Genomic DNA, 26,946 nt, shown 5'->3' with positions numbered 1-26,946 from the left:
AACCAACATCACTGCGGTACTATAATACACATAAATAATTGCAGCCACTACCACTATTCTAATAATGATATCTGATCTCGCAATGTAGCAATAAATGAGTGGTGCTGTTCTAAGGCTAGATCATCTATACAATACCACAGTTCACAGGTATACTCCACAGAGACAAGCGACACGAGTACTGGATGGAGGACGGGGTCAAAGAACCCCACGCATTCCGTCGCAAGCGACTTCCTCAGGGGTGTACACGTAATGATGCTCCGGCCCCTGTATTGCCCGTCATTACGCACAGAGTGAACTCACTCTGTGCAGTAATTAGAGATGAGCGAACTTACAGTAAATTCGATTTGTCACGAACTTCTCGGCTCGGCAGTTGATGGCTTATCCTGTGTAAATTAGTTCAGCCTACAGGTGCTCTGGTGGGCTGGAAAAGGCGGATACATTCCTAGGAAAGAGTCTCCTAGGACTGTATCCACCTTTTCCAGCCCACTGGAGCACCTGAAAGCTGAACTAATTTATGCAGGATAAGTCATCAACTGCCGAGCCGAGAAGTTTGTGACGAATCGAATTTACTGTAAGTTTGCTCATCTCTAGCAGTAATGATAGTGCGGTGCCGCAGCAGCGATCCCGGGGGTCCCAGCAGCGATTTGACATCTCATCCCCTATCCTTTGGATAGGGGATAAGATGTCTAGGGGCAGAGTAACCCTTTAAGCAATTCTCTCTGTTTATTACAGCATAGTTCACAGGTTATATAGCCTCCAGAATTAACATAAATTACCACCCACATTATCGATTATTATTAGTGATGTGTACGTGTGTTTAAGTGTATGTGTACATAGTTTTGTCATGCGCAAGTTGACTTGTTTGCTCCTAAGCGCTAAGCAATTATTAACCTTGTACTTCTCCCCAAATGTCATTCTGACATTACTTTATCTCTCTGCAAACAGTTCAATCATAATTTTCAGGCTACACTCGGGGAGGCGGATTTCTGTTAGTTCAGCTAATATTGAGCAAAAAAAACTAAGCAGATGTAAAATGTAAAAGAAGACATTTTATACCAATCAAAAAAAAAAAAAAATATATATATATATATATACATATATATATATATTAGATCCATTACATATGTACTTGATGGTCTTTAGATAATCACATACATAATTGTGTAACATGATCTTTTTTATTATTTCTACAGGACAGATATACAAGAAATTAGGTCAGAAATCAGCCAAGAGAGAGTAAAACGCTTAGCACTGCAGGTAGGTGTTAATATGATAAGACATATTGGGATATTTATCATGGTCAATGTAATGTACACTTTTTACCAGTGTAATGTATTGGACCTAGCTGGGACTAAAAAGTATCAGTGATAAAGATGCTTTTTCCCATGTGGGCAGATATGTTGTGCATAAATGTGGTCCATTGCGCATAAATTAGCGACTTTTAACAAAACTAGCAAATAATAAATTATTGTCTGTACACACAAATGAAGTGGCGTGTGAAATTTGCTCTATGTGAAAAGTCACAGAAAAAGTCCAAGCGATTTTTGTTAGGGGAAATTTTACACTCCAAAAAAGGGTAAAGACCATAATAAATGTCATAACAAACATTTAAACCTATATGGCAGCACATGAAGTACTTATGTTTTAGACACATATGCACTCCATATGCTGCAATAGGGGACTACATTGAGAGCCTTATTTCCCCTAGTAGCAATCCTAGGGGAGGACTAGCTCTGTAATATTTCAGTAGTGTAATTTTCATTATGGATAATAATAAAATGGAGATTTGAACAAATAATGCCAATATCTATGGTGTCTCTTTCCCTTCATATTCAATGACTCATGGGGATTTAAGAGGTGAAATGCATAGCGGACTATAGGCATCATCTGTCAGTCTATTTCAAGCACAGAACAGGTGTCCTTAATCTTTTGTGCTCTCAGTGTATCACTCAGCATTGCTGCCATAAAAGCAACCAAACACATGGCATGACTGGTACTTGATTTCTGCTATAACTTGCATATTATTTGTTTACTATAAGGACTCATTTACACAAGCATACTTAGAATGGAGGATCTGGAGGATTCAGGATGTTGTACCAATGTTAGTAAATGAAGCAATTAAATCACCATTTTCTCCCCATTTTACAGATTTGTAAAATTGAACTGTGTGTTCTGGGGGAAAAAGATTTATGTTATATGCTTACGCTCTCTGGCTCACCCGCCATTGCCACTGTTATGTCTTCTGGTCCCTGCTGCTGTCCTCCTCTCCCTCCTTCTCTTGATGTTTCCATCACTGGGCTGAGTGGACAGTACTTACTGGCATAACATTGGGAAAGAGGTATATAAGGATCGGAAGAGACACCAGAAGACTTGACTGCAGCAATGGCGGGTGATCCAGGGAGGGTGCATCAGCAGGCTTCTTTAGGAGGCTGTATTACATCTATATTTCATCCAGAAAATCCCACCTGCCTGCACATGCTACTTTGTGGAAATTTAGAAGTTTACAATATTCTAAGTTTACAATATTCAGTATAACGTATACATCATATGCCGTAAGCTCCTATGATTCCCTAGTGGTAGCTGCGGGAAGACAGAATTTTATATTCTAATTCCTTGGGTGTTCAGGGACATTGCAGCAATGTATGAGACAGCAGAGCCCCATCCCTTAGAGGGAAATTAAAAGGGTTATTCCGATTTAAAATAACTTATGTCCAGAACAGCACTCTGAGTTTTTGTTATGAATGGAGCAGCAAGTGGCCCATGTGCGCCACTGGTCTATTTATTGGCTGTGAACAATGTTTAGCTTCCTTTGGCAGCTGCATAGATAATGAATACAGTCAGAAACAACCCCCCTCCCTGGACCTAACATTTACCACAATTCTGTGGATAAGTATTTTTAACTCAGACTTTACCTTTAATCTGCACAAAATGGTGGGTATATTTAATCTTAAAGTCAACATAGCATTAAAGGAGGGGTATCCATTTTAAGAACATATACAGTACATTTTACTGACAATGGAGCTATATATATATATATATATATATATATATATATATATATATATATATATGTATATACAGCATACAAAAATATAGAAGCAGCACACCACAGGTAGAGTTCAAAGAAACGGTGAATTTATTCCATGATGTGAGAGACTACGTTTCTCCAGCCTCACGCTGGCTTTCTCAAGTGCTTAATGAGTGACATATATGAGGCTTAAATAAGCCAACCAATTACAGAGTTTGTGACATCATCACATAGTGATTATTATATATAAACAATGTATAAAACCATAAATTATTAAGACATCGTATACAAAATGTGTTACATAAATACAGATATATGTGTGTCCAGTGCAGATCCACACCTATTTGTCACCCGATCGTGACGTGTAATAAAGTGTCCATAAAAAAGTCCATACTTCTACTATATGTAGAATACCTTCTGAGCCGCTCTCATGACACCATCCTTCCGGGACGCCGATATCTCGTGGTTACAGCTGATTAGGCTTCCGGGATCGAGGTACGTCATCAAGCGTCTATAGCAACCTCCGAATCATCACGCCAGTCTCGCGATCAGCGAGAAGTACTGTGCAGCTTAGCGTCCATAGTAACTTAGTCTCGGCCGTGTTCCAGCGCATGCGCACTGGTGATAAGGAAGGAATACTCTGCCAAACACCTCCGAGGGCGTCCATAGCAACAGGAGCGGTCCAGGATCATCGAGCGCACAGCTGTTCCGATCAAGGAGTGCATCGCTCAGGTAAAGCATAGCAACTTACTTCATTGCAAGGGAAACAATTAAGCCACATCATTCATACTAGACAAGCACTTCAGGACTTTGACACGGCAATCCCTTGTGTAACGGGTGTAAAGGGACATGCTTTAAAAGGTGTACATCATGGACATGGATAACACCCGCATTGAAAAGGAGATATACCTTCGGCCTAGGCCAGGTCTCATCATCCATATTCTTTCATCCCTTACCCACACAGTTAGAGGGAAGTGTCAATTAAATGTCCCAGCATTCGTAGAGTACAAGCATACATATGGCAATGTCAATGTTCCCCTTGAATGAAAGAAAGTATCAGGGCGATTCTCCAAAAGAAGAAGACAGGCAAAAGCAATTGAAAGCGGTGTGTGGCGTTTAGTACCGGGTTGCTATAGGTGATGACACAGGAATTATCCATTTGAAAATGATGATTTTTCTTAATGTTACAGAGATCGTCTCGGTGAGGATGGCATCATGGGCAGGCTCAGATATCGATAGAATACTGAAATGTAATGGAAACAAGTATTAAAAAGATAAAAACATACATATTACATGTCACTTTACAACATACAATAAGACAGCCCTGACCAAACAAGAGGGGCTCAATCCGTTAACGTTTCATCATTTTAGGTAGAACTGTGAATTCTACATTGAGTCCTTTCGGTTTTAAACTGTCAAGTAAGAAAATCCACTTAAGTTCCCTTGTCTGTAATTGAGTTAATCTGTCACCGCCTCTATTAAGTGGAGGGATATGATCCACTATCATGCATTTTAAATCAGTTTCAACATGACCGGCATCCAAAAAGTGTTTGGATACCGGTAGGTCAACCCGTTGTTTTCTGATCGAGTATCTATGTTGGTTGAGTCTAGTTCTTAGATCACATTTCGTTTCCCCAACATATATAAGTTTACACGGGCACCATAGTATATACACAATGTATTCACTTTCACAGGTAAGGTAAAATTTAATAGGATAGGTACGTTGTGTCATTGGATGTGTAAATACACTACCCTTTTGTATGTACCTACAGCTGACACACCTTCTGCAGGGGAAACAACCCTTGGACTGAATATATACAGCAGGTAGAGCAGCACACAAGATAGTCCAGAAGTAAAGGGTGCACGCTGTGGTCGGACCTGAGCCCCAAGGTCCCTCTAGATACAGCAATGTCAAACACAGGCAGCACTCCAGATTAAGGTGCAAAATAGAAGTGGCTTTATTCACACCAAATAGTGCCTTGCACTATTTGGTGTGAATAAAGCCACTTCTATTTTGCACCTTAATCTGGAGTGCTGCCTGTGTTTGACATTGCTATATATATATATATATATATATATATATATATATATATATACACACTGGGGGTGAGGTGGGGGGTTCTAATTTTTACATATGTGCCAGATGATTGCATATCTGGCACATATGTAGAGCATGTGGTTTCCCATCTATTAGTTGACTTTCTAGGGCCACGTTTTGGCATGCCTCCTTTCTGTTCAAGCCAAGCCCACTTTCAAGTAAGTCCCCCCCACTCTCCCCCTTGAAAACTGATTATAAATATAGTGCAAGTCATGAACACCATTTTTTGGCACAAACTGCTTAGGATTTTTTGCATATGCAGTTTTGAATGTATTTAACCCCTTAACGACAATGGACGTACATGTACGTCATGGTGACGTGGTACTTAACGCACCATGACGTACATTTACTCGCCGACATGATCGCGAGCACTGGAGCGGTGCTCGCGTCATGCCCAGCAGGTCTCGGCTGCTACCAGCAGCCAGGGACCCGCCGGTAATGGCCTGTCCGCCATTAACCCCTCCGATGCCGTGATCAATACAGATCACGGCATCTGAGGAAGTGTGGTACTTTCAATGGATGATCGGATTGCCGCGGCACTGTCGCGGGGATCCGATCATCCACCATGGCGGCCGGAGGTCCCCTCACCTGGCTCCGGCCATCTCCCGGGGTCTTCTGCTCTGGTCTGAGATCGAGCAGACCAGAGCAGAAGATCACCGATGATACTGAGCAGTGCTGTGTCCTATACATAGCACTGCACAGTATTAGCGATCAACTGATTGCAATGAATAGTCCCTTATGGGGACATAAAAAGTGTAAAAAAAAAAAAAAAAAGTAAAAAAATTAGAAAAATCCCCTCCCCCAATAATAAAGTAAAACAGACGTTTTTCCCATTTTACCCCCCAAAAAAGCGTTAAAAAAAATTAATACACATATTTGGTATCGCCACGTACGTAAAAGTCTGAATTATTAAAATATATTGTTAATCATCCTATACGGTGAACGGCGTAAACGTAAAATAAAAAGTCCAAAATTGCTGCTTTTTTGTCACATTTTATTCCAAAAAAATTAATAAACCTAAGCAAAAGTGATACTGATAAAAACTACAGATCATGGCGCAAAAAAAATTAGCCCCATATCGCTCCATATACGGAAAATCACTCCATATATCGCTCCATATACGGAAAAATGAGAAAGTTATAGGTAGTCAAAATAGGGCAATTTCAAACATACTAATTTTGTTAAAATGGTTTGAGATTTTTTTTAAGCAGTACAATTATAGAAAAGCTTAAAACATGGGTATGATTTTAATCGTATTGACCCATGGAATAAAGAAAACATGCCATTTTTAACGTAAATTGTACAGCGTGAGAACAAAAACTTCCAAAATTTGCTAAATTGCTGTTTTCTTTTCAATTTCCCCACATAAATAATATTTTCTTTGTTGTGCCGTACATTTTATGGTAAAATAAGTGATGTCATTACAAAGAACAATGGGTGACGCAAAAAAACAAGCCCTCATATGGGTCTGTGGATGGAAATATAAGAGAGTTATGATTTTTAGAAGGCGAAGAGGAAAAAACGAAAAGCTTTTAAAAAACTGACTAGAACATCCTGCCACTTTATGGATTTGCCCTATGGGAGATTAATCAAAACAAAGGAAAAGTTGACCAATTGCCCATAGCAACCAGATTGCTGCTTTCACTTTTAAAAAGGACTCTGAAAAATAAAAGAAGCAATATGATTGGTTGTGATGGGCAACTGTTCTACTTTTCTTCTGCACAGGTTTTGATAAATCTCATCTTATGTTTATACTTTAGTATTCTATATTAATGACTCCGGTTAGGGAATGGGCCAAGGTTACCAATCATGCCGTGTCTTACTGACACTGATTTCCTATTACCAGTTAGTAGATTGTATATATAACTAGATAAAGTTAGATACCTGATTTCTGCTTAGATTTAGTAGAAGGCTTATAGGGTAGTAGAACACAATGAATTGAATAAAGTCACCATTTACAGAAAATATTTAACTTTTGTGTAATGTTTAGATGGAAATTGACAACCTCAAGAAGCTGTCATCATCATCCTAAATACCGTTGAAAACGTGGGCTGGTCCCATGAGCACATACAAGAAGCAGAAAACTTCACCAAAGTTGACAACTACAGAAAGATGGCAAACCGAACACTCTTCCTGAAGACTTCTTTGAAAACAGTTTGGACACTATAAGGCTAAGTTCACAAACCGTAAATATGAACTGTTTTATTTTACTCAAATGTTTTTGTCTGCGTAATACACGCGTAAAATAAAATACAGTACATTTTACAATGTGTGAACTGAACCTTAGACATAGTCTGAGACTAAATAATTTCACTGCCACTTATCTTGTTTTTTTAGGCCAAGATTATTTTTGTCTTACACTGAGATATTTATCATTTACGTTGCATTATTCCAGAAGCTTCTGTAATGTATTCTTCAGCAGAACTGGTATTTATTGTTAAAAGCGTTTTCAAATCAACTATTGCCAGAAAGTTAAACAGATTTGAATATTACTTCTATTAAAAAATCTTTAACCTTCCAGTACTTATTAGCAGCTGTATTTATGCTACAGAGAAAATTATTTTTAAATTTCATTTTTGTCTTGTCCACATTGCTCTCTGCTGACACCTGATGCCCGTATCAGGAACTGTCCAGAGCAGGAGAATATCCCCATGGCAAACCTATGCTGCTCTGGACAGTTCCTGACATGGACAGAGGTGTCAGCAGAGAGCACTGTGGACAAGACAAAAAAGAAATTCAAAAAGAATAGAATTTCCTCTGTAGCATACAGCTGCTAAGTGCTAAGTACTGAAAGGAATAAGATTTTTAAATAGAAGTAATTCACAAATCTGTTTAACTTTCTGGCACCAGTTCATTTAAAAAAAAAAAAATTTTCCTCGGAGTACCCCTATAAGTCTTTATGCTCTTCAACCTGTGGGCTCCTACTCAACATTCAACATTATTATAATTATCATATGTTTTTTTTTTTTTTATGGTGCTGCACTACTGGTACACAATTCTTTATATGTGTAGCATTATAACTATGCAAAACATAAATGTTTACTTTATATACTGGCACTGTCCTGTGAAATTAAGACTAAAGGCTATAGGTCTAGATGGTATGTTGAGTTGGGGTAAATTCTACTGATAAATCAGCATTAATGGTCCAAAATATTGTCTTTGCCAAAAGTGGTCCAAAGGTGTTCTTTTTATACCCTGGACTAAACTCCAACGTGATCCATGATAACCTAACAATACAGAGAACACTTTTAGTCCTTGCTGTTTATGTGACATCTGTACAATAACACAAAATCTTTTTGGCCTATTTTTTTATATGTATAATAGCCAATCTATGACTCCAGTGTTTGTGACTTGTCTAGCAAAGAAACTATGGGTCTGGTATGAAAAATGGTCCAGCAAAGGTTGGTGGAACCAAAGACCAGCTTTCACCTTTCCATTACAGACTAGGCTCTGTTCACACCACGATGTATGTTTTGGAAAACTTCTAGTGTGTGCTGCATACCTAAGGCCCTATGTATTCTAAAGTACATAGAGCATACGTCAACATCTTATGTTAAAAGATATACAGTAGAATCTGTATATCATGGGGAATAAAAAAGTGTCCGCTATTGAGATGTTGGGAAAAAAGGCAAAAAAATATTTCTATGTGACTGAATCCTGTACTCACTCTAGAGTGTAATTACCTATAAAACACAATAAAAGGCAATATTACTGTAGAATCTCTACTATATTTACCTTGTGCCACCTTATTCCCCCATGCCTTATGCCAAATTATCCCCCCCTTACCCCCTGTGCCACATAATTTCCCCTTGATCCCCTGTGACATTTCATTCCCCCTTTATTCCCCTCTGTGTAAATTCACCCCCCCCCTTTATGAAGTGGCACAGGGGGATAAAGGGGGAATGAAATGGCACAGGGGGATAAAGGAGGAATGAAATGGCACAGGGAGGGAAGAAATGGCACAGGGGGGGATGTAGGGGGAATGAAATAGCACAGGGGGGGATCAAGAGGAAATGATGTGGCACAGGGTAATAAAGGGGGGGGATTTGGCACAAGGGAAATAAAGTGGCATGGGGGGGGGATAAGGGGAGGAGGGGGGAATGATGCGGCTGGCGAATGCACAGAAGCAGGAGACTAGTCTTCTGCTTCTGTGCTGGGGCTTCTGCAGGGGTGTGCAGTGGGGGGCCTAGGCCCCTTTCTGGGGTATTGGCTGTACCACCTGACGGTGGCCCTGTGTACAAGGTAGGGCCGGCACATGAGCCTGATTTTCCCCTATTGGGAGTGTTTGGTCCCCTTTCGGGTGTGTCCGCATCAGCTATTGGGACTGTCCTCTATTCGGAGGGTGCAAATACATTAAAGGGGTATTCCAGGATTTTTTTTTTTATTTTACTATGCTACAGGGGCTGTAAAGTTAGTGTAGTTCATAATATAGTGTCTGTACCTGTGTGTGATGGTTTTCTCACAATTTTTCTGTGATTTTCACCCCAAGATTTATTTTTAACAGCATACAAAATTACTGTTGTCTGAGATTTTTCCCAGGTTGCAATGCGGCCGAGACCTGACCTGACTAGTCAGCTGATGAAAGGGAGCCTGTCTGCTTCAATGGGTGGAGCGATCACTTGGTGGGAGAGAGATAAATCTGCAACTAATGCAACAGCTGTAGGCACCCTGATTGAAAACCACAGGTCTTTTGAATATATGCAGCTCATTTATGTTTCAATGGGTGGGGTGGCTGATGTGTGGGAGGAAGGAAAATGGAATTATGGGATTTGTAGGCAAAAAAGAAAACTCGAAGAGGAAATACCAGTTCACAAAAAGCTAGCCACAGTATTATGGTAATGTCACAACATAGCCATTTAGCCCCAAGACAAGCGCAGATCATTCCTAAGCATGTCCATTACTGTCTGCCAGGTACATACTAAAATCACCTTATGGTGGAGAACCCCTTTAAGTCTTATGGGACTCTGCCGGGGAATTAGAAACTTTCCGCTAAGGGAGATTTTACTGTATACTGTATTTCCTATACAGTTAAAAAAAAAGTATACCATATGGAACATATGAAATTCTTAAATCCAGTGATATGTTTGGTTGCTATGGATGATCACTCTATCATTTGTTGCCTTAGTAACTAGGCCCTGGGTTTGGATCTTGCAAATATATAGACCTACAGTTATATTTTCTATACCACTAAGGACTTTCTTCTATGACTGAAAATGTTACCTCTAAGATTCAATGAAACAAGTCTTGTAGGACCCTTTCTGTATTCTCTAACTTGTTAGTTTAAAAAGGATTGATTTTTATAATTAAAGATGAAAAGCTTTTACCAATACCAGCTGGATGTTTTCTATCATAGCTTCATTTACATGCATAAATGTACAATGACTAGACTGACTAGAGTACAATGTTCTCGATATTGTCCTACCTGTACAGATAACTTAGGAGACTTCAACTGAACTAGACCAAATAGGTTTATGGATATATCTGGCAACATGGATATGAATGTCAACTTAAAAAAAAACTTCACAGAGACATGACAAAAGTTTTGATCGATCAAGGTCTTGGTGTTTAGAGCAAAGTGAAGCATGCGGCTAAGCACTATACTCTCAATTCACTGCTCTCCCCATCTTGCTGTAGTAGTTGGGTTCTATAGTAGGTTTATGGAGCCTGTCTACTGTAGGGAGAACAGTAAGCTGGGGAGAGAAACACTCATCTCACACCCCTATTCAGCAATCGGTGGGGTTCTGAACACCCAGACCTCAACCGATCCAAATTTTTGACAGATCTGCGTAACAAGTCCAAAATTTTTTAAAGAGACATAATGCTTACATTTTTAATATTATTTAAGTGAAGCTAGATTAAACAGGTGAACAGCTCAATAGCAGGTAGTCTATAATAATACCTATTGCCCACAAAGTTAACTTAAAGTATACATGGTAACCTAAGGGAACTATGTATATGATGTTATTAAAAACAAATGAGAACAAATGTTGCCCATATTAACTAGTTACATAGTACCTGTCACCAAATAAACTACTCTAAACTTACTCAGGCTTTGTTCCCTAACTATCCTAACACCCCTCCTACCCTTAAAAATGTTTTTGGAGCTTTAAAAAGCTCTGTATCATACCTTCATTATTGCTTACAGAGTGTGAGCTGCTGGCAGAAGGAAGTGGGCACTTCCAAGCAGGCGCAACATCACTGAGGCCTGCTGGGGGAACACTTCCGCCCTCTCATCGCTGCTGTCTCCCTGTCAGTGAAACTAATGCTGTAAAGAATAAAAGACCTCTCTGTGCAGCTACAGTGGGGCAAAAAAGTATTTAGTCAGCCACCCAATTGTGCAAGTTCTCCCACTTAAAAAGAGAGGCCCGGAATTTTCATCATAGGAATACCTCAACTATGAAAGACATAATGAAAAAAAATAATCCATAAATAGTGTTGCTTGCGAATATTCGCAATTCGAATTTTATTCGCGAATATCGCATATTCGCGAATTCGTGAATATTCGCGAATATAGCGCTATATATTCGTAATTACGAATATTCGTATTTTTTTTTTCACAGTACACATCACAGTGATCATCCCTCTCTGCTGCCAGCTTATGTGGTGTAAGAAGGTTCTAATACTACTGTGTGAGACTGCTGTGCGAATTTTCGCATATGCGAAACTTTGCATGTGCGAATTTTCGTATATGCGAATTTTCGCGTATGTTAATTTTGTATATACAAATTTTCGCATATGTTAATTTTCGCATGCGCGAATATTCGCATATGAGAAAATAAAACGAGGCTATTGCGAATATTCGCGAATATGACGAATATTCGTCCATATATTCGCGAATATTCGCGAATTCGAATATGGCCTATGCCGCTCAACACTATCCATAAATCACATTGTCTGATTTTTAAAGAATTTATTTGCAAATTATGGTGGAAAATACGTTTTTGGTCACCTACAAACAAGCAAGATTTCTGTCTCTGACAGACCTATAACTTCTTTGAGTCTCCTCTGTCCCCCACTCGTTACCTGTATCAATGACACCTGTTTGAACTTGTTATCAGTATAAAAGACACCTGTCCACAACCTCAAATAGTCACACTCCAAACTTCATTATGGCCAAGACCAAAGAGCTGTCGAAGGACACCAGAAACTAAATTGTAGACCTGCACCAGGCTGGGAAGACTGAATCTGCAATAGGCAAGCAGCTTGGTGTGAAGAAATCAACTGTGGGAGCAATTATTAGAAAATGCAAGATATGAAAGACCACTGATAATCTCCCTCGATCTGGGGCTCCACGCAAGATCTCACCCCGTGGTGTCAAAATGATCACAACAACGGTGAGCAAAAATCCCAGAACCACACAGGGGGACCTAGTGAATGACCTGCAGAGAGCTGGGACCAAAGTTACAAAGGCTACCATCAGTAACACACTACGCTGCCAGGGACTCAAATCATTGAGGTGCATCCAAAGAAGACCATACCTACTGTGAAGCATGGGGGTGAAAACATCATGCTTTGGGGCTGGTTTTCAGCAAAGGGACCAGGGCAACTGATCCGTGTAAAAAAAAGAAAAAAGAATGAAAGGGGCCATGTATCGTGAGATTCTGAGTGAAAACCTCCTTCTATCAGCAAGGGCATTGAAGATGAAACATGGCTGGGTCTTTCAGCATGACAATGATCCCAAACACACTGCCTGGGAAACGGAGTGGCTTCGTAAGAAGCATTTCAAGGTCCTGTAGAAAACTTTAGGAGGGAGTTGAAAGTCTGTGTTGCCCAGCAACAGCCCCAAAACATCACTACTCTAGAGGATATCTGCATGGAGGAATGATACCAGCAACAATGTGTAAAAAAAACCTTGTGAAGACTTAACCCCTTAAGGACTCAGGGTTTTTCAGTTTTTGCACTTTCGTTTTTTCCTCCTTACCTTTTAAAAATCATAACCCTTTCAATTTTCCACCTAAAAATCCATATTATGGCTTATTTTTTGCGTCGCCAATTCTACTTTGCAGTGACATTAGTCATTTTACCCAAAAATGCACGGAGAAATGGGAAAAAAAATCATTGTGCGACAAAATCGAAGAAAAAACGCCATTTTGTAAATTTTGGGGGCTTCCGTTTCTACGCAGTGCATATTTCGGTAAAAATTACACCTTATCATTATTCTGTAGGTCCATATGGTTAAAATGATACCCTACTTATATAGGTTTGATTTTGTCGCACTTCTGGAAAAAATCATAACTACATGCAGGAAAATGTATACGTTTAAAAATGTCATCTTCTGACCCCTATAACTTTTTTATTTTTCCACATACAGGGCGTTATGACGACTAATTTTTTGCGCCGTGATCTGAAGTTTTTATCGGTATGATTTTTGTTTTGATCAGACTTTTTGATCACTTTTTATTCATTTTTTAATGGTATAAAAAGTGACCAAAAATGCGCTTTTTTTGACTTTGGAATTTTTTTGCGCGTACGCCATTGACCGTGCGGTTTAATTAATGATATATTTTTATAGTTCGGACATTTACGCACGCGGCGATACCACATATATTTATTTATTTATTTTTTTACACTGTTTTATTTTATTTATGGGAAAAGGGGGGTGATTTAAACTTTTATTAGGGAAGGGGTTAAATGACCTTTATTAACACTTTTTTTAAACTTTTTTTTTGCAGTTTTATAGGTCCTATAGGGACCTATAACACTGCACACACTGATCTTTTACACAGATCACAGGCGTGCATTAACACGCCTGTGAGCAGTGTTATCGGAGCTTGACTGCTCCTGCCTGGATCTCAGGCACGGAGCAGTCATTCGCCGATCGGACACCGAGGAGGCAGGTAAGGGCCCTCCCGGTGTCCTGCAAGCTGTTCGGGATGCCGCGATTTCACCGTGGCGGTCCCGAACAGCCCGACTGAGCAGCCGGGTCACTTTCACTTTAAAAGGGTTAATAACGCACATCGCCACGATCGGCGATGTGTGGTATTAGCCGCGGCCCGGCCGTTGATGAGCGCCGGGACCGACGCGATATGATGCGGGATCGCAGCGTGATCCCGCTTCATATCGCGGGAGCTGGCGCAGGGCGTAAATATACGTCCTGCGTCGTTAAGGGGTTAAAAAAAACGTTTGGCCTCTGTCATTGCCAACAAAGGGTATATAACAAAGTATTAAGATGAACTTTTGCTATTGACCAAATACTTATTTTCCATCATCATTTGCAAATAAATTCTTAAAAAATTTATGGATGGATCTTATGGATTTTTTTTTTCTAATTATGTCTCTCATAGTTGAGGTATACCTATGATGAAAATTACAGGCCTCTCTCATCTTTTTAAGTGGGGGAAATTGCCCAATTGGGGGCTGACTAAATACTTGTTCGCCCCACTGTATCAGTCAGTCAGGCAGGCTCAGCACAGCATTTATCTTCAGGCTCCAGCGCTGCTCTGAGCCTCAGCTGGCTCTCAATGAGTGAGAGCTGTGCCTCACTTCCTGAATTTTAACTCCTGCCAGGCCAGGAGGAGACCGAACTCACTGTATATACTGCGGGACGGATTAGAACAGCGCCACCTAGTGGCTGTTTTTTCAATCACAGTTTAAACATATTATGTGAATAATTTCAAAAAGAAGTGAATGGGCAAGTGTCTGAAAATGACATAAAGAACACTATATTAAAAGTTTTACTTGGTGACAGGTAATCTTTAGGTTTCAACTTTTACTTTGCATGGTATTTTTTGAGTTTTTGCAACATTAAATCATTGATACATAAAACAGGACATGGACTTGCACCCATTGATTAATGTTAACCTCAATAACACCCAATACTATGTTCCACAGCAGAAAGTGCAATAATAGACACTCACGTTATTGCAGTGAAACAAAAGCCTAGTAGAGCATTGTTGTCAGAGGTCTTTTGCCCTTTTTTTACAGAATAGCGTAGACCGCAGGTCATGAAATGTCTCTGTTTACTTGTTTAAAGGTTAATATTAACAGAATTCTTCTTTAGGTATGTTTCACTCACAATATGGCCCTTGTTAGTCACAACACCTGACCATCAAGGTTGTACTTAACCAAACTTCATATGGAACAGTAAAGGGCTGCATGTACCACGGTGTATTTTATGAAGTGGTATAGTCAAGGTTTCTCTGAGAAAAAAATGGCCCATAGAAATAATTTCTCTCCTTTAGTGAAAAATAAAAGCTGAATTCTGATTGGTTGCTATTGATAATTATTTTAATACATCACCCTAAAGTGTTTATATAGCCTATTTTGTTTTTTATTAAAATTTTCCACTGTAAAATGTGCAATATTGTCAATAAAGATGGAGGTATATTTATTCAAACAGGGCTGTTGAATTAGAATGCATTTGTGAATATATGTTTAAGCATCATAAGACACACCTAAGGAACTGCCATCTATGTTATGGTAATGTATCACTTATATCCACTTATTGGTAATTAAAGGGCTTGTCTGGGGACTATTTTTATATGAAACTATGCTCAGATCCTTAAGATTCTTTGTGGGGTGAGTTAGATAGCCGCAAAGCCCCCCTAAGTGCAAGGCCTTAGGTGGCCACCTAACTCATCTAATCGTAAAGTTGCCTCTTAAACTAAGTAATCGGGGAAGAAGGGCCTTGGCAAGAGAGGAGACCAAGAACCCAATGGTCACTCTCCAAGTACCAAAGTTCCTGTGTGGAGATAGAAGAAACTTTTCTTAGGTCAACCATCACTGCAGCACTCCATTAATCTGGGCTTTATGACTAGTGTTGAGCGGCATAGGCCATATTCGAATTCGCGAATATTCGCGAATATATGGACGAATATTCGTCATATATTCGCGAATATTCGCATATTCGTCATATCCTCGTTTTATTTTCGCATACGCGAAAATTCGCGTATGCGAAAATTTACAGATGTGAAAATTAGCATATACAAAATTAGCATGCGCGGAAATTCGCATATACGAAAATTTGCATATGCAAATTTTCGCATATGCGAATTTTCGCACGCCAGTCTCACACAGTAGTATTAGAGCCTTCTTTACACCACACAAGCTGGAAGCAGAGAGGGATGATCACTGTGATGTGTACTGTGAAGAAAAAAAAAACAAAAAAAACCAATATTCGTAATTACGAATATATAGCGCTATATTCGCGAAATTCGCGAATTCGCGAATATGCGATATTAGCAAATAATATTCGAATTGCGAATATTCGCGAGCAACACTATTTATGACAGAGTGGCAAGGATGAAGCCTTTTCTTGCCTGGAGGGTGCAAAAAAAAACCTTAAAGGACTCTCCGACTTTGAGAAACAAGATTCTGTGACTGATGTGTGGTGTCGGGGTACAATGCAGGGAAGATGTTTTAACCCTATGGGCAGATATTATTAACCCCTTCTTGTTGTGACGCCAGAGTGTGGTTTAGCCTTAACCACCCGAAGGTAATACAGCTTCTCCTGGGCTTGGCACAGGGGCAATGAAGACACCGACGCCAAGTTATGGACAACAGTAGCTTTACTGAGGGTAGACAGGTGATACAGTCTATGCAGTACAGCCAGGTAGGTGACCAGTGAGAGAGATTGCAGCCTTTCCCCTGTTTATATAGGGGGGCTGTGCAAGGAGCCCATAGATCACTTGGGGGGGTCACCTGGTCACTAGTGCTTCCTGGGTAACAATCACATGGTGTAACAATTAAAGAAACATTAAATTTTAATACATAACATATGTACACTGGTGCCAACGGTGACAGGACTGGGACTGGTGTGGCGACTAAGGTTGGCTGAACCGGTCCGGGGTTTGGCAAGATACAGAAGACTGCAGGTTGACTTTGGGAGAACATAGGGACATCCATGGATGGGTGGATTCCCTCGCCCGGCACATACTCAGGTCAGACGCAGGTCTCACAGCTGGTGGAGAAGGCGCTGGGAGCACGGGTAGGTCTTCCTTGGGACAAAGCTTCATTCTGTTGCGATGGACAACTTGCAGCTCGTACTCAAGTTTTTGTACCTCGTACCCGTCAGAGTCTGGATAGGGTACAGCCGTCACTGTGTATGGTTCTGTCTCCCAGATAGAGTCCAGTTTATGAGTTTTCGGGAACTTCCATAGCCAGACTTTGTCACCTAGATGGAGGGGTTTGGCGGAGGCATGACTGTTATAATCTTGCTGTTGCCTTTGTTAGCCTTGCCAATCTTTTTGCCAACAATCTCTTTCTCTTCTTGGATACTTCATTGATGGTCAGAGACCCACTCCATTGAGGCTTGCGGTGAGTTATTGAATGGGGCCTGAAGCCCAAATGTCCGGTCCTTCTGCAGCTGCCCATGCCACCCCATCATCAGGTAGAGAGGAGTGTACCCTGTAGAACAATGGACCGTGTTTTTATGAATCTCCAACAATTTGGGAAACGATCGGGCCCACTCTTCATGCTTGGATACAGAAGCTGCTCGCAACATGTAGATGAAGACTTGATTTATGCGCTCACAGAACCTGTTCACTTGAGGGTGGTAAGCATTATTCCGAAGTTTCTTACAGGCATGGAACTGACACAGCTCCTGGAAGAGTTGGGCCTCGAGGGTTTGCACCCAATTGGAGTAGAACATCTGGGCCACTGTCTTGGCTGTGAGGTCTTTAACGGGTACCACGATAACCCATTTGGAATAGTGATCCACCATGGTGAGAGCATAAGTGTGCCTGGACCGGGTAGGAGACAATTTGACATGGTCTAGCGTGACCAACTGATTAGGCCTTTCACTCTGGATGGAATGGAGGGTTGCTCCTGCGTCCTTGCGCACATTCTTGGTGACGTTGTAGACTGCACACTCACTGGACCATTTTTCAATGTCGCTCCGCATTCCAATCCGGTAGAATCTTCGTCTGACAGTAGCCTCAGTGTTGTGGACTCCAAAGTGTAAGCAAAGAAAAGAAGTCGGCACTACCTTAAGCCCCTGGGTGGATAGCGATGCAGTCCTGGCAACAGCTGCAGCTCCTCCGGTGGGGCTCAGTTTAAGACAGGACAAGTCCAATATACGAAGTGTTAAAGACTGAACAAGCAGCAACTCTCTGGTGGGTGCAAAGCAGAACTTTCTATATTCTTGAAACATCAAACAAGAACAGACATTTCTTAAAATAGGGAAAAGGCAGAGGCTGTGTTACTAAATGCAGTGAATACAGGTAACGCCGTTTCACACAGCTCGTGTGCTTCTAAAGACCTGCCCTCTTCCTGCAAGGCCCAAGCAACGTCAGCAAAACTCCAATATGAAAAAGATACTAAAAAATAATAGTAATAAAATTACACAAAAACACTAAAATCAATCTTATCGTTAAGTCCTAGCATGTCTTGGGCTCTAGTTTTAAGGATGATATAGGCATCTCTTCGTAACAACTTCTTATGCCTGTCTACGCCATTGCTACTAGTAACACATTCTAACCCTAAGAAGTGTAAACTGGAGGTATTGCTGTTATGTTGTGATTTAACATGATTAATGAACCTGGGTGAACCTTTTCCATCTTAACGGACCATATGTGTTCCCTAAACCTGGTAAAAAGGGATCTGATCGTACTCCCTATGTAATAGAACCCACAATTACATTGGATGCTGTAAACTATGAATTTTGATCTACAACAAATGAAGTCGGTAATTTTAAAATCGACTCCGCCTAGAGAAATTTTTTTACATGGTAAAAAATAGGAACACCAATTAGAGGAGCCGCACTTGTGATTGCCGTTCGGTCTGGATCCAGTCAACCAGTTGTCGGACTTAGTACTTATAAATCTGCTCCGGACTGACTCATTCCTAAGACTTTTACTTTTTCGAAAAGTGATTATTGGTCTATTCAGACGAACCAGACCTAAACTAGGGTCTTTTTTGATCAAGGCCCAACACTCCAAAGTGTCCCGACTGATCATTGTATGCGTTGAGGACCATCGCCGCGTCTCTTGGGGGAACCAGATCCTGATGAAGTTGATCACCAGAGACAGGATCCAAAGAATTTTGGTACAACAATCCCTTGTGCATGAACAGTCGCTTCCTCTGTCACCACAGACATTTCAACTCGTAGCCACACTGGGCTCGGTGTAGACAGGTTGGCACCTTTTTCATCAGAAGGTAGTCCAACAGATACCCTATGACTCGACTCTCATCTTGTAGAGTCTTCCAGGTGTATAGGTCTTCTTTGACCTTCTCGGACCTGGGTTCACCATCCTCATGGGTGGTCACAACATTCTTATTCACAAACTTCTGGTAAAATGGGGCCATTTCCATGTCTTCCCATTCGTCTTCGACAGGTGGTTCTTCGCCTGGGGCCATCCGAGACAGTACATCAGCGTTGAGATTTGATGGTGAAACTGTAATTGGCCAATCTTGAGGCCCGTTGTTGCTCGATGGCACCCAACTTGCCAATATTCAGATGAGCAAACAGGTTATTATCCCAGTAGACAATGAATGGCCTAGCAGTCAAGTAGTCCGTAAACTTTTCAGTCAAGGCAGACTGTAGTCTGGATACACCAGGATGGGTGGATTCTGTCAGCAGATGTTTAGTCTGGATACGCCAGGATGGGTGGTTCTGTCAGCAGATGTTTAAGAGCTCGGAATGCTGTCTCTTGCTCTACAGCCCATTCAACGGGTAGTCTTCCAGTGTAGTTCTCCTTCGCCGAACCCTGCAGGAGAGCCATGAGGGATTCGGCAATCTGGACGAAGTGGGGAATGAAGCTGCGGTAGTATCCAGCAAATCCCAGGAAGCTCCTGACATCTTTCACCGTGCGCGGGGTAGGCCAGTTCTTGACAACCTCCACCTTTTCAGGATTGGGCTGGACTCCCTCGGAGCTGACAACATGACCTAGGTAGTGTACCTGGGGTTTAAACAAATGACACTTTGACAGCTTGATCTTCAGCCCATGCTTGATCAGGACTTGGAAGAAGTCAGACAGATGACTGAGGTGCTCCTGGTAGGACTTGGAATACATGATGACATCGTCCAGGTACAACAGGACACTTTGAGAATTCAGATGGCCCAGGCACCGCTCCATCAAATGCTAGAATGTAGCAGGGGCATTACATAGCCCAAACGGCATACTCTTAAACTCGAACAGTCCCATGGGTGTCACAAAGGCGGTCTTCTCTCGGTCCTCCATGGCCATAGGCACTTGCCAATATCCGCTGGTTAAGTCCAGGGTGGAGAAGTAAGCAGCCGACCCAAGGGCTGTGAGTGACTCTTTGATTCTTGGCAGTGGATAAGTGTCCTCATGTGTAACTTTGTTCAGTTTCCTGTAGTCGACACAAAAGCAGATGGTGGGCGACTGGGGTGTATTTATGCAACACAGTAGTAACATCAGCAGAGTGGGACTCTCCCGTTGGTAACTGTGACAAGGCTTCTCGCAGCTCGGACAAGGGGATGATCTTCCAATTGCATAGGTTCCAACAGGGCTTGCACGGCACCATATGATTATCTCTGTGTTGGGTTGTAAGGTCACCGACCTGATGTCTTGTACTTGCACTCTGCAGATTTCACCTTGCTTGTTGGCAAACTTCTGCTCTGCCTGTAGAACTTTCAAGTGGTGCTGCGCAGCCTGCTGGCCTGGAGGAGACATGTAGGGGAGAGAGGCATGCAAGGCATCTACTATTTCAACAAAACAGTTTTTCATGATGTTCATCCCCATTATAAACTCAGCAGACCCCTTATCTGACACATTAGTTACAATCACTCCCTGCCCTCTAAGTACACCCAACTGAATGGTTGGCTCCCAATATCCATGTCTGGGTATTGGTTGCCCATTACCCGCCACTACTCTAAAGTCAACATCATCAGGCTCACACAATACAAGAGCATCCCAATGCTTATAGAAAACATTTTTAGCTATAGTAGACACTTGTGACCCTGTATCTATCAACGCCTCCAACTGTACACCTTCTACAACAATTTTTACATAGGGGCAGGAGGCGACATAAAGTGATAGTCCTGACTTAGGGCATTCTGGGGTTGTGACTGCTGGCGTTTTTCCTGGGGACCGGTCCTTGACCATAGAGGGAATTCCATTTAAACCCCAGCAGTGCATTGTCCAGCCTTGTTACAGTGAGTACAGAAGGGTCTATTGCTCCCAGAATACCTAGCGGGTGAAGGAGCACAGTAACTGGGATTGCATGGGGCAGGAGCAGAGGGGCAAGGATTGCTCACGGGAGAGTGGAGCAGGCTGGGTGGTGAGCTCCCTGATAGCCTTAGTTAATTGTGCAAGGTCTTGTCTGAATTTATAGTGACATGGTTGCTTGGACTGCGGTCGGAACAGTTGAACGGGGCAGTATAGGCCCGACCATCGCTCCTGAGGGCTCCTGAGCAGGTGCAAGGGGAGTACAAACATCTTTAGACTCAGTCCCGGACTCAACTTGAATAACTAGTCTTTTAAAAGCAGAAAATGACATGGTGGGGTTTTTGACTGCTAACATTCTCAATTGGGCCTTGTCCCACTTGTTATGGGTCCCATCAATAAATTTGTCCATTAATATTTTATTGCCCTGCTCGGGAATTTTACCATCTAGTTTTTGGACAGTCTCTAGGGCATTCTGCAGGGCTACAGCATACGCTCTTAAGGTCTCACCTGGCTTTTGTTGCCTTTCATATAGCCGGAGATGTACCTCTGATGGAGAATGTGACTCAAATACCTGGTACAGTCCTTCAAAGATCTGCTCTAAAGTAGCCTTCTCGGAGGCTGGCCAGGTGCAGACTTTCTCTTACGCTGGTCCCTGGAGTTGTCCTGTGAGCAATTGCACCTGTTGATTAGGAGAGAAAGAGTCAAAGACAAACAAACTCTGGATCCTCTCTTTGAACTCCCTCAGGGTGAAGGGGTCTCCTTTGTAGGTAGGAAGGACAGGGTTCCCCATGAATACCGGTGCAGACACTGGAATACCAGGACTGTTGATGTTGACTGTAGGCAGGGCTGGCAAGATCCTCCTGGCTGCTGGAGCAGGTGATGATCTCGATGCTGGAGATGGAGGGGCACTGTCGCCTGGTTGATCTGGAGAGCTTAATGCTGATATCTTGTTGATTTTTTGAGTGTGTTTTCACTTTAAGATAAGTTGAGTGCGCTGCCACTTTAAGATGAATTGAGTGCAGTGTCACTTTAAGATAAACTGAGTGCGCTGTCACTTTAAGATGAATTGAGTGCGCTGTCACTTTAAGATACTTGCTGAGGTGCTGCAGCTGCTTAGTCTTGGCTGGCGGAAGCACTCTGAGTGGCGCTCCCCCTCTATTTTTCAGGTACCCGGTAGTACTGTAGGCAGCAGGGGGTTAATGTGGCTAGTTACCGGCACCGGAGACCGAATTCTGACACCCGCGGGTATATGCAGAGTCTGAGTTGCAGCGGGTGCCGGGTAGTAGACAGCAGAGCCAGAGGAAGCCGCCGGGACCTTCAATATGGCTGCACCCAGGGGACTTCCTATTTTGGTCCGGTCAACAAAGGCTTCCCCTGTGCAACATAGGGTGGCTTATGGGTTCCTCCTTGCTGTGCTGAAGAGGCGTCACCACTGGGGACAGACAGGGCGGAGCTTCGACAGCTCCCACGCACGGGAAACACCGGACCAAGTTAACTCTTTCAGGTACTGACTCTTTACACTCCACCGTGGCAAACAAGAGTCTTTCCTTCACCTCCCCCTCTATTTCACAAGCGCCTCGGTTGAAACACATTCCAATGACAACAATTCCGTACACTTTCTGGCGCAAACTTGTGTGGCATTGGCATGCAATTTTTGCAGACAATATCAGACACGGTTCAGACTAGGGGGGACTTGTTGCATATGATGCACACCAGTATCTTGTTTGTGACGCCAAAAATGGTGGTGTCGGGGTGCAATGCAGGGTAGATGTTATAACCCTAGGGGCAGATGTTATTACCCCTTCTTGTCATGATGCCAGGGCATGGCTTAGGCTTAACCACCCGAAGGCAATACCGCTGGTCCTGGGCTAGGTACTGGGGCAATAAAGACACCGACGCCAAGTTACGGACAAATGGTAGCTTTACTGAGGGTAGACAAAAGACACAGTCTATGTAGTACAGCCAATATCCCAAGTAGGTGACCAGTGACACAGGGGAACCTCGCAGGCTTCCTGGGACTTACAGTAGTTAGACAGACTTTGGTGCAGGACACAGTGACTATAAAGTGGACTTGACTGACTTGATGATTGACAATTAGATGACTTTGGCTTACTTGCAATTGACAGGTGGCTGCAGACTTTAGGCTTGAGGCCTCCAATTCTCTGGACACACTCTGAGATGACTCAACAGGAACTAAGAGATTGCAGCCCTTCCCCCGTTTATATAGGAGGGCTGTGCAAGGAGCCCATAGGTCACTTGAGGGGTCACCTGGTCACTAGTGCCTCCTGGGTAACAATCACATGGTATAACAATTAAAGAAACATTACACTTTTAATACATAACATATATACACTGTGGGTAATACTGGAGGAGGGCCCTGGGGACATGAAGGGACACTGCCTGACAGGGCAGGAGAGGTACGGGGAAACACCATCCTGTACTGTGCCACCACAGATGAAACAAAAATTGAGGTTTCTGGCCTCAATTGTAATAGTCATGTGTGTAGAAAACCAGACATTACTCATCATCTGTCTAATACCATCCTCTATAGTGAAGCATTGTGGTGGCAGCATCATGATGTGAGTGTTTTCAGCTGCTGGGACAAGGAGACTAGTCAGGATTGAGGAAAAGCTGAAAGTAGAAAGTACAGAGATATTTCTGATCAAGAGTACTCTGAACCTCAGCCTGGGTCAAAAGTTTGCCTTCCATCTAGACAATGACCCTAAGCACATAGCCAAGAATACTTAGGCCTGGCTTAGAGACAGCTCTGTAAATATCCTTGAATGGTCCAGCTAGAGCTCTGGCTTGAATCCAAAGGAACATCTCTGGAGAGACCCAGGGCCGGATTAAGAGCATCATGGGCCTGGTGCTGAGAATTTTTCTGGGCCTTTTTATGAAATGTATCACTCCTATCCTTATACAGTATAGTGATTCAGACACTGATGGTGGTACTGTATAACTCCTATCCTTATATAGTAGCTCCCCACATTAGGTACAGTATAGTTCCCCCACATTAGGTGCAGTATAGTTCCCCCACATTAGGTGCAGTATAGCTCCCCACATTAGGTGCAGTATAGTTCCCCACATTAGGTGCAGCAACCCCCCCCCCCCCCGATTACGTGCAGTATAGTCCCCCACATTAGGTGCAGTATAGCTCCCCACATTAGGTGCAGTATAGCTCCCCACATTAGGTGCAGTATAGTTCCCCACATTAGGTGAAGTACAGTTCATCCAGCCTCCAGCCATATATAGTGTATGGCTGGAGGCTGTATGCCTGTGTACTGCCCCACTTCAGTGTTCCAAACACCACTCCTCCGGTCCGGTGTCACAATCTACTGCAATGGCCTACAAGCCATAGCAGTAGGTCCCAGGATCAGAGGAGTGGTGGTTGGAACACTGAAGATGACGTACAACATACAGGTAACTTACCATGCGCACGTGCGTCCTCCTCTTCTCTGCTCCACTCTGCTGTTTCCATGGGCGCATGCAAGGGACGTCAGTAACGTCCCTGTATGCACTACCTCTCGGCAGCCCCTGCGTTTTTAAAGTTAACGCGGGGGCCTCCGCAGACAGGGAACCACCGGGACATCCCTGTGTCCCGAAAAGATTTTTCGGGACACTGGGATGTCCAGAGTTGTGAGAGTAGAGAGGATTTAAACTCTGTTCTCTCGCAGTCTTGCAGCGCGGGCGGCTCCGCTCCTCGGTGGCCTTATTCGGAGGCCGGCTGGGCCTATTTCACTGTAGGGGACTGGAGCTGCAGCTCCATGGGCCCCTACATTAATCCAGCCCTGGAGAGACCTGAAAATGGCCGTTTATCAACGGCCCCCATCCAAATAGACAGAGCTTGGGAGGATCTGCAGAGAAGAATGGCAGAAAATCCCCAAATACAGGTGTGCAAACCTTGTGGAAACATACCCATAAAGACCGGAGGCTGTAATCTCTGCCCATAGGGCTTCAGCTAGGTACTGAGCAAACGGTCTGAATACTTTAACCCCTTAAGGACCAGGCCATTTTACACCTTAAGGTCCAGAGCATTTTTTGCAATTCTGACCACTGTCACTTTAAACATTAATAACTCTGAAATGCTTTTACTTATCAATCTGATTCCAAGATAGTTTTTCCGTGACATATTCTACTTTAACATAGTGGTAATTTTTTGTGGTAACTTGCATCCTTTCTTGGTGAAAAATCCCCAAATTTGATGAAAAAAATGAAAATTTTGCATTTTTCTAACTTTGAAGCACTCTGCTTGTAAGGAAAATGGATATTCAAAATAAAAAAAATTTGGGTTCACATATACAATATGTCTACTTTATGTTTGCATTATAAAATTTATGAGTTTTTACTTTTGGAAGACACCAGAGGGCTTCAAAATTCAGCAGCAATTTTTACATTTTTCACAAAATTTTCAAACTCACAATTTTTCAGTGACCAGTTCAGTTTTGAAGTGGATTTGAGGGGCCTTCATATTAAAAATACCCAATAAATGACCCCATTATAAAAACTGCACCCCCCCCAAAGTATTCAAAAGGACATTCAGTAAGTGTTTTAACCCTTTAGGTGTTTCACAGGAATAGCAGCAAAGTGAAGGAGAAAATTCTAAATCTTTATTTTTTACACTCGCATGTTCTTGTAGACCAAATTTTTGAATTTTTACAAGGGGTAAAAAGGGGAAAATTTTTACTTGTATTTGAAACCTAATTTCTCTCGAGTAAGGATATACCTCATATGTCACCCATCCCAGGAACAAAAGGGAGGAATAAAGGATTGTCCACAACCGGAGGTTTAGTAAACTGGAAATAACTTTACTGCAACTTCTTATGTAGGTTAACAGTAGTAACAGTCTTTACAAAGGACCGGACTTAAAGGGGTACTCCGGTGGTCAACGTGTTTTTCAGTTTTTGACTTAACCTATTTGTTTTGTTTCATTTCTATTCTTGTTGTTTAGTCTACTCTATTTCCATTCTTTGTTGTCTTTTTATCCCCCACTTTATTTTCCTATCTTTGCTTCTATTTCCTGTTTCTTGCTGTGCTAAAAAAAAATACAAATCCCAGCATGCCACATGCCTTGCTGGTTTGGGGCGGCTCTTTTTTGTTTGTTTGTTTGTTCCGCCCTTTACCCAGCCTACTATTTTCCCGGGTCAGCCCCCTTATACAAAGCACACTAATATAATCAGCCCTGGTTGGGATAAACTGGCATACACACACAAAAGGGACTACAACTCCCAGCATGTGTCATTCAGGAGTCTTCAGTCTGTGGTATAACACCATCATGCTGCCTCTGTAGTCTCCTGGGGGTTGTAGTTCACCACACCTCTGTAGGGCATACACCAGTGTTTTCCAACCAGGGTGCCTCCAGGTGTTGCAAAACTACAACTCCCAGTATACCCTGACAGCCTTTGGGTATGCTAGGAGTTGTAGTTTTGCAACAGCTGGAGGCACACTGGTTGGGAAACACTGGTGTAACATGATGTGTATGCTGAATAGGGTAGAACAGTGTTTCCCAACCAGTGTACCTCCAGCTGTTGCAAATCTACAACTCCCAGCATGCCCAAAGTCTGTCAGGGCATGCTGGGAGTTGTAGTTTTGCAACAGCTGGAGGCACACTGGTTTGTAAACACTAGCATACACACCACCAAACACACAACAGGGACTACAACTCCCAGCATGTGTCATTCAGGAGTCCCCCCCCCCCCCCCCCTCTTCACATATAGGGGGAAATTTATCAAAACCTGTGCAGAGGAAAACTT

The 26,946-nt window shown here is 42.4% G+C and overlaps 1 protein-coding gene across 2 annotated transcripts in view; it reads left to right on the top strand.

The window, feature by feature from the left end:
• SH3D21 (SH3 domain containing 21) overlaps nt 1-7,638 on the top strand; it is a 121,498-nt gene extending 113,860 nt beyond the window's left edge. For both annotated transcript variants that reach the window (XM_056560615.1, XM_056560616.1), the window contains exons 19-20: nt 1,194-1,257; nt 7,117-7,638. In XM_056560615.1, coding sequence (XP_056416590.1) covers nt 1,194-1,257; nt 7,117-7,158 — 106 coding nt within the window. In that variant the 3' untranslated portion in view covers nt 7,159-7,638. The remainder of the gene's footprint in view (nt 1-1,193; nt 1,258-7,116) is intronic.
• The last annotated feature ends 19,308 nt before the right edge of the window (nt 7,639-26,946 follow it).

Source organism: Hyla sarda, chromosome 2 (genome assembly GCF_029499605.1).
Source record: "Hyla sarda isolate aHylSar1 chromosome 2, aHylSar1.hap1, whole genome shotgun sequence".
NCBI classification, from domain to species: Eukaryota; Metazoa; Chordata; class Amphibia; order Anura; family Hylidae; genus Hyla; species Hyla sarda.
The sequence above is the reverse complement of the archived record's forward strand: the minus strand, read 5'-3'. Positions and strand labels throughout refer to the sequence as shown.